The sequence below is a fragment of the Drosophila montana genome, unplaced genomic scaffold, assembly GCF_035044405.1.
Source record: "Drosophila montana isolate Dmon_TW-CO22-7 unplaced genomic scaffold, ASM3504440v1 contig_3286_1, whole genome shotgun sequence".
Lineage (NCBI taxonomy): Eukaryota > Metazoa > Arthropoda > Insecta > Diptera > Drosophilidae > Drosophila > Drosophila montana.
In genome coordinates, this window is record NW_026998170.1 from 470,662 (window position 1) to 480,119 (window position 9,458).

General features: G+C 34.7%; 1 protein-coding gene across 1 annotated transcript; it reads right to left on the minus strand.

Moving 5' to 3' along the window:
* Nucleotides 1-1,919: 1,919 nt before the first annotated feature.
* On the minus strand, nucleotides 1,920-3,819 carry sNPF (short neuropeptide F precursor). Its single transcript, XM_064690901.1, has 4 exons — nucleotides 3,660-3,819; nucleotides 3,127-3,596; nucleotides 2,130-2,369; nucleotides 1,920-2,055 (listed from the first exon to the last, which is right to left on the minus strand). The coding sequence occupies exons 1-4, from the start codon at nucleotides 3,763-3,765 to the stop codon at nucleotides 2,005-2,007; spliced, it is 867 nt and encodes a 288-aa protein (XP_064546971.1). The 5' UTR covers nucleotides 3,766-3,819; the 3' UTR covers nucleotides 1,920-2,004.
* Between the last annotated feature and the right edge of the window lie 5,639 nt (nucleotides 3,820-9,458).

Consider the following 9,458-nt stretch of genomic DNA (forward strand, 5'->3'; position numbering starts at 1 on the left):
TACATACATTTGCGCAAAACCATTTTACCCATTTTCATGGGTTCAGGGTATACAAATTATTAGGCGATTTTATATTTAAGCAACATCAAAACACTCTTGCAGTATATTTAAAATAAAAACTAAAATATACCTGAACTTGTCTTTTTATGTAAACGTAAGCTGCCATCTCTAAATTGACTTACCTGTTGATTTTCTTTTCATCTGCAACTGCCGTTAATTTCGACCAACAAAAGGTGGACAGCAGAATTTTTGATCTTATGTCTGACTATTTTCATCGGTGTAATTTTGATCCCAGTTGTCAATAAAATGCCCTTTTCAAAGGACTTTCAAATGAAAAACAAACTAAAATATAATAAAAAAAAATATTCAATTAATAAAAAAAATAATTGAATTAAATAATAATACTTACTCGGAAATTTTCCAATAAATTGCCAACAAGTTTTTTTGTTCACTCCCTACAGAGTTTGACCATTTATTATACTGTATTTTGTAGGATATAGTATGTATCTTTTATATCGGGTTAAATATTTTGCGTGTTCATTCAGCATTCTGCATATTATTTACATTCATGACAGTTTGTTAGATGCATATAATTAATACTCGTACAATATATCGCGTGCTGCGTGGAGAAACTGTTTGGACAATTTTTCCCGAAAATTGTCGCCTTTGCCTTTGCATTCTGCGTTCCTAGTACCCCTAATATATTAATTTGTATGATATTATATTAAGACATTTCATTAGTAAAACAAATATATAATTGAATAAGTTTTGTCGTACTTTCAATGATGGTGTAAATAAAATATACAAGAGACTTTTTGATTTCAAAACTTGTTCTGTTATCGACGGTCAGATTTAAGTTGAATTTGTCTCGTTTTTTTTTTTGCATATTTTGTTTTTAATTTGTTAATTTGTTATTTTTTGGTTTTTTAAAAATACATCAATAAAATTTCAATACATTTAGTAGACAAATATTTTTGTTTATAATTTTATACGTATGAAGTATTTTATATACTCATTTAATATGGTAGTAGATAAATGTATATAATTGTTTTTAGCACACAGAAATATAACAATTGTTGCAGTAATACACCTTTCGGGGGCCTTTAAATGTTTTTCAAACATTTTCGTCATAACTTTAATAGAATTCGCTTAAAATTTAAACAAAAATAATACGGTTTTACATATTTTTCAATATTTTCTTCATTTCTCTTCATTTGTTTTTTTTTTATAATTTTTTATATTATAACAAATTTGCGCTACATTTTAAAAACTTGTTTACGGTTTGCCGTTATATACATTTATTCTGGTATTACGATTGACGTGTTAGAGAGGCGATTTAATTGAGCTTGTTAGGATTATGGCCTGGGGAACTTTCTATAAGGCTACTCAATACGAATTATATAGAAATTTTAGAATAAGTTTTAAGGAACAAAAATGTAAATAACTAAATATTATGAATTGTAAAAATATATTAGTATCATAAAGAAACGTATTAGTTAATTATTAGACGATTAAAATGAATAGAAAAATATATTTTAATGTTACAAATTAAAAGAAATATATGGGAAATATATTAAAATAATATAATATAATTTAGAATATGTTCATATATATTTTGTTATAAGTTTAATTTATTAATTTTTTTGGTATATAACTTGCCAGCAACTTATTAAAGTTCATGGGCTAAATTTCCTATAGAATTTAGTACTCTTTACTAAATAGCTGCACAAAATTAAAATGTACACGTAATCGGTTATGCATATATGTTTATATAGTTAGTATATGGTTTATATGTATGTATTCTTTAGCCTGTGTCCTTAGCTCCCTGCGCTTACCGTAGATGCCTTCAAAAACTGTCCCTCAGTTGAGTGCTTGAAATAAGTTCCATTTTGTTTGTGTGTGTGTGTGTTTGTTTGTTATTTCCGCCTAATTTGTGTTATCAGTAAGTTATCTTTGTCCTTTTGTTCATTTCCATTTTTCAGATTTAAGCAATTTTTTTTTTATTTAATTCTCTGACTTGGGCGCGACGGACGCAGTCTCAGCAGCCAACGGCATCTACAAAATTAAAAAGAGAGAGACAATTATGAGAATCCATAGCCAACTTGGCGTCCAGCTCATGCTCTGCCCACCTTCTGCTCGGCTGGCGCCTTGCCAGTGCTGCGGCCCCAACGCAAGCGCATGGGCTTGCGTGCCTCGCGCTGGAACTGATACTCCGAGTTGTCCTCATCCTGATCCTCATCGGTGTCCTCGCCAGAGCCGCCAGCAAGCTCGCCGGCAGAGCTGTCATACTGCTGCTGCAGCGCCAACAGCATGCGGGTCATCTCCTGCCACTTCAGCCACTCCCGTTCCAGTTGAGTGCGTTCCCGCTGCTAACGGATATAGAAAAGTAAGGGCGGAATTGAAAATCAGTCTGAATAACACTTTTGTAATAGTAATAATCAAAATGATTTAAAAGACAAAAATGATTCGCCTTTAAAATCGCCTAAAGATCGCCTCTCTACGCAATTCTCATCAGCACTCATTTAAAATTATACAAAAACAAAAAATACCATTTTAAACTCGGAAGATATGCAAGATGATTAAAATCCGATACAAATTTAAGTCAACTTGGGCTTAAGAACAATTTAAGTGAAAATAAGGTTATTCTCGTTTAAAAACCAATAAATATTCGAATTGAAATAAACCTAACCTATAAAATTTTAATTAGAACTGGAAATCTATCAAATATTTTTTATATATTAAAAATGTATTTAAATGTATACTTTTAAAACAGATAAACTTGGTGGCGACCTATAAATTTTCTTTTTATAATTATGAAAGATGATAAGAGCTTTAATACTTAGCAGGAAGTACTTGGAATATTTAAAAAATATTCTGCTGGTATTATAAAGAATTTTTGTATGAAAACTTATATTTCGCAATGGAGGTTTTACAATTCAACAAAATTGATTCGCATTTTCTCGTTACGGACTTGAAGTTTTACATTCCATTTACATTTCCATCCGCCAGTTGATTCTTAGCTAATAAATCATGGCAAGGTCAAAACCTAGTAATACCCGCTAGTCTTAAATATTAATTTGCATAAAGTTTTGTCATTTTGTCACTTTCATTAGATCTTTGGTTTACCTGATCCTTGTCCACACGATTATTGCCAAGATCCATTGGGCTGGACATGACGCTGCGTCCCCAGCGCAAACGCTGGGGCTTGCGCACGGCGCGCTCGAAGGCGACATCATAGTCATCCGAAAGCTCTGCATCATAGCCAGCACCTGGTTGATTCACCTGCTGGTTGTTGAGGGTCAGCTCACGCTCGAGAAGATCATCGTAGGCGGTGCGCCGCATTTGGGGCAAGTTGGGATCGCTGCGGCGACCGAAGCGCAGCCTCAACGAGGGCGATCTAATGGGCTTCTGGTTGACATCGCCGAACCAACGCTTCTCCACAATGTTGTTCAACATGTCCGGATCGCTGCGTCCGAAACGCAGGCGCAAGGACGGCGAACGCTGCGCCTTGCGCTCCACCTGATGATTCGGAAATACAATGGGTCCGGCATATTCACGCTGCAGTAGATTATCATACAGGCTACTAATGGGAGCGCCTGTAAAATGCCAGAGATCAGTAAGCAGCTGAGGAGGACCTTGGCAGGGTATTTGCTGCTCACCTTGAACTGCGGACAGTTCGGCGCTGGACTGCTGCAGCATCAATAGATTTAAGCTGAAGAGTGCCAAGGCGCAGCCGTAGCTTAGCTGGGACCTGAAGTACATCATTTTTGGGCTTACTTTAAATACTTGAGACGCTGCAAGATCTGGCACAAGAGATATATTGATTAATATTGTTGTCATGTGTCTAGGAAAATAGCATAAATAGTTAAGTTTAAATATTAAAAAAATTTAAAACATCTTGGCAGAGCTTTTTAAATGACAAATATCTTACGTTTTAATAATTTAAAAAAAATTTGTTTTAGAAAATAAAATTTTCAATAGAATATTTTAAATTCATCAAAGTGTTGTTTAACTATATAAAATCTTCACTAATAAAATCTTTGGATACGTTCAGGAATGGGATTTCCCATAACTATCTCTTAGTCCTATCTACTTAATATTCTATATCATATTTCCGATTTCTTCACTTTCGTTAATAGTTTTCTTCTATTTTTATTACTAATATATTATTATTATTATTAATTAATATAGCTCATGAAGATTATTTTTACAATTTATTTAATAATCTATTCTCCTTCTACATCTATAATAAAATTCGTTTGATTTATCACCTTTTCAACAAATTTGAAAGCAATAATTCTTGGAAATTATAAAAAATCATTAAAATTCTAAGTATATTTGAAATAGTTTAAATATATTCCAAAAACAGTAATTGAGTTAAAAATTGATTGTATGTAAAAGCTTTATGTTTTAGAACCCTTTTGAAGCAAATTCAAAAACAGGATTCTCAAAAATCTTAGGATGTTTAAGTAAATGTAAATTGCAATATAAATAAAACATTTTTTTTTACAATCATATTAATACATAGTGTTAAACATTACTTAAAGGATCTTCGAAATCAGTTCCCTTATTTTCCCTTTTTCTCTCTATTTTTTATTTAATAAAATGTAGTTTTTATTTCAATATTATGACTGCTCCAAGTGCGTTTAACTTGAGGAGCTTGTGACGTCCGCAATTAGCTTCATCCCTTAAACCCTTACTCAACCCTTTGCAAGCTGCATACTACACATTTTTTTTTTGCCTCCTGCTGATCTGATTGCCCGACAGGCTCGCTTTGACTGCTTACAATTCAATTTCCGCTTGCCGCTGCCATCACGTATACGCACGCTATCACGTATACGACACGTTGCATCGCGTGAACCCTTATAAAAATAATTCGCATGCACTTAACACCCCTCGCAGCAGAGGCTGCTGCTGTCGATGTCGATGCTTATGCATTTAGAATTCCGCTCCGAGGCTGGATTTAACTTTCAGCTTTTGCCTGGAGGGCGGAAAACTTTACGTCAATTTTTTTTTATAAGGGTTGTCCCCGGCGTGTCTGCCTTTTGTTGTTTCATTTTTTTTGCAGCTCATTTGTTATCATTGTTAAGAGAGACACCCGCATATGTGCACACACAGACGGCTACACCCACACACACACACACACACACACACACTTCACACCCCTTTGTCAGATTGTTGCTGTTTTTTTTTCTTTTGGGCGCCGCCTTAAGGTAAGCTATAAAGAAAACTAGGCAAAGTCTTGGCCACTCGACTTGTCTGCACTCTGCAGCTGCTTAGCCCTTTCCTCATCCAACTCCCGCCCCTTTCCTTCCCCTGTAACTTCAGCTTATAAATAATTCAATTGCCTGCGTTTTTTGTTGCCTGTTGTAAAATGAATTTATGACGTTTGAAATGAATTGCAATGCACAGCGCCAGGCATAAAAGTTACTCAAGTTTATTTACATCGCAAGTTTTCCATATGAATTTAAATATATGCTCCGTTTGCCACGCCCACTCCCCTGGCTTACAGCCTACGTCTTGTCTTACTGTAGCCAGACGTGCATTGAAATTGCATTTTTATTGATTCGGTTAGGTTTTAATGATGGGCACATTGCTTCATGTCCTTTAAAAAGTGGTTCGTTTTTTTCATTTACTTGAGAATGTGTGTGTGGGCGAGCATTTGTGCGTATGTGTGTGTGTGTGTGTGTGTGTGTGTGTGTGTGTGTGTGTGTGTGTGTGTGTGTGTGTGTGTGTGTGGTCTGCCCATTAGTCCATGACATCATTTTCTAAAGCCTTCGCATGGGCGTCAATTTGCCATAAATTAAAAAATAATAAAATAAAAAGATACATTGAACAGGTGCGCCGTTTTCCTAACCTTTCGATGAGTTGACCTCTTGAAAACCCAATTTGGAAAATAGGGGCATACGCGATGGTACTTTTATATATTAAGTATTTAGTAACTATTCCATATTCGCGATTATTTAAACTCAAACGCAAACTCTGTAATTAAAGGCAAACGAGAATAATAAGATGTTTTTAGTGAATCGCAGACAAAATACCTTTGATTAAGATAACCATAGCTTAGCTTGCATAGAAATAGACTTAGACTTTTCATTATTCACTTATCTAATTGTCGTGCCAAGATGAAATTTAAATTTGGAATATATGAATATATTGCAGATGTCTCTCCCAACGCCTTAATTATTTTTACTTTATAATACCCTTACCAAACATGCAGCTCTACAATTTTTCGCAAATAGCTTGACAATCGTAGGCCACGTGTTTGCAAGAGTATTTAAGCTTCAGCGGGGACATATTTAATTTCTTTTATTATATATAATATATAACATATATAATTTAAAATATAAAATGACAAAATGTTTTCTAATTTCTTTTAATTCTCAAGTGGTTCGGACTGAGGGCAAGGCGTTGTATATCAAGATTCGATCTCTCTCTCTCTCTATCTCTCTCTCTCTCGCTCTCTCTCTCTCTCTCTCTCTCTCTCTCTCTCTCTCTCTCTCTCTCTCCCTCCCTCTCTCTCTCTTTCTCTTTCTCTCTCTCTCTCTCTCTCTCTCTCTCTCTCTCTCTCTCCCTTGTTGCTAATTAAAGTATATAGTTTTTAAATATAAATGTAAAGAAGCCAATTTTAGATATCTAATTTTTTGTGCTTTCAAATAGGCTTCTAATGTTTTTTGTAAGCAGGTAAATACTTTAAGAGCTAGCAACATGCAAAATACGTGCTTTAATCAAGTCTGAAATATGTCACACACACTCTCTTTTCTTTTCTTACCCGTTTCTCTGCTGTGACAATCTTTGCTTTGACATTCTCTAGCTGCTGGCCGAAAGAGCAAACAAGTTAATAGTTTGAGGAAAATGCGCAAATAGCTGAATAAATTCTTTACCCAAGAGAACTTAACCAATTTCACCTGAATATTAACTTGTCTTCTTGGCTCAAGCTTGGCCGAATATTATGCAAGTTTCTGTCACTCGTTAGCAGTTTTTGTCATTTTTGCTTTCTCTTCTCCTAGAAATATCTCCGAATGCTGCTTTATAAATCACTAACGATAAATTCTCACTAGAATCCCCAAAGAACATATCTTTCGCCCTGACAGCAGCAGTTGCAAAAAATTTAATCAAGCGAACTTCATATTTGCGACCCAGCCGCAGCCCGCCCAGACACGCCCACCGTACGCCTACGGCAGAGTGTGCAAGTATTTCGCCTAGCATGTGAATGCAAATATGTAGTTTTTTTTTTTTATGTCACCTATGAATTGAACAAAGGCGAGAGCTTCGCAGGAATTTTACAGCAGCTGTTGCCAAAGCTCTGTTTAATTACTCGACTTTTTAGCTCCGGCAACAAAGCAAAAAAAAACACTTAGGCAAAGTTCTGCTTATCAATATCTCCTCAATATTTTCCAACATTTTCAAAGGGCATTTACAAGCTGCTGTTTTAAGTGCTTTTATGACCCCTGAATTTTAAAGAGCATCACATGTGATTCTCTTTTTGAGCGAGGGCAAAAACTTGATTTGGTTGCAGCACCAGAAAATGCAGCTTAAAGGATATTAAAGCCCAGTTTAAGCCTTATTCACATCATCAAATGCTAAAAATTCAAAATAATTTTTGTATTTTAATAGGAATAAAACAAAAAGTGAATTCTTTAAAATTGTGGTTTTCAATGTAAACTGGATTTTATATGTGCTTCATATTGAAAGCAAGCCTTAAAGTATGGTACCGCTTTTAGGCCAGAAGGATTTTTAATTGAGTTAAAATTTAGTTAATATATTTTTTTTATACCAGAAGGATTATTAATTGAGTTTATATTTAGTTAGTATACTTTTTTATTTTTCGAAATTTTTATGTATAATGGAACAACAATGAAGGAAAAATATTGCAATCAACTTCCATATGAATTTAAAGCAAATATTTAAGTCAACCAACTTAAGCTATTGTGAATTTTATTTGACAATATAAATGTATGGTATGCCAAAGTTGAAATTAAATTTAAAATTAGGCCATAATTTATAACAGTTTAAAAACTGTTTTTGTTGTAGATACAATCTTAACAGCTGCTCTTGCTGTGTTGTGTTAATTTTGTCAAATGTTCTGCTTAAACGTTGCGCAAATAATCTCATGTGTCTCATATGAATAAAAAACTACGCACATGTCTCGCACGGCGCACCGACGACGACTATCGCCCGGCACAATGGGGCGTATGATTAACGCCTCAAGCCACAAAGTAGGCAAACGCAAAGCCACACAAAATGGCAACGACAACAACAACAACAAGAAAGTTTAATCAAATACGTTGATAAAACACAAAAGATTACGCCGTTTCCCTTCCTGCAAGTGTAATAAGGCTTTTGGGCCGGCCCTGCAAAAGGGTCGGGCAGGGTCAGCAAAAGACGGCCAAAACTGGGCACCTAATGTGTTTGTCAAAACGCTCTAATGCCAATGGCCGGCCTGCTATAAAGCAGACACCAGCAACAACAACAACAACAACAGCAACAACAACAATTCGGCTCTGTTGCCGAGCATTTTTTGGCCAACCGACCACAAATGACCTTTTTGGCACAACGAGAATAAAAATTGTTAAATAAAAGGCAAATAAAATGTGTGACACAAAAGAGCGAGAAAAAAATAACGAAAAAAACTGGAGCCTCGTCAATGTCGGGCACGAAACAACCTGTTGTGGGTATGCGCGTGTGTTCGTGTGTGTGTGTGTGTGTGTGTGTGTGTGTGTGTGTGTGGTGTGTGTGTGTGTGTGTGCGTGGGAGTAAGCGCGCGTGTGTGTGGGTGTTAATGTATTAGTTTAGCTTGACCAAAAGGCTATTTAAACGTGGTCAATGTGTTTTTACGCCTGAGTAGCAAATGCGAAAATATTACACTATGCAACAAAGTGTACGGAAAAATGTTAAATAAATATTAAATAATTATGGATTATTTAAATTATTTTTTAAATTATTTTATATTCTTTTAATTGACCTTAGGAAAGAAAACTTTAGTATAATAAATTTTTATATGTAAAGTACAAATTGAAGAAAACAATTAGTTAATATTTTAAAAAATCTTATAAAATATGTTAGTAAAAAAACGCAGAAAGAAACTTATTAAGATGAGTTCTTGCTGTTTTGTTAATAAAAAAAAATAACTTTTATCATAAAAGGTACTAGGAAGTAATATGATTTTAATGCGTTGAATAAAGTTGTGGACTCTTTTTAAATAATTATATATATGCAGTCTATATCTTTTAAGAGTACACAAAAATGTGTTGCATAGTGTAAATTTGCCGAAATGGCAGCTTCGGGTTCTTGTCTGTGCGATGAGCCGTGATTTAAGGCTACTCAACGTTGAACAATGTGTTAATGGCTTGTTTATTATATATATCAGTTTTCCCTTCGATCTCCTCTTATTTCCTCGTCATGTTCAATTTGGCGCACAATTGGCTATTTGACAGTTTTTAAAGCATACTTTGCAG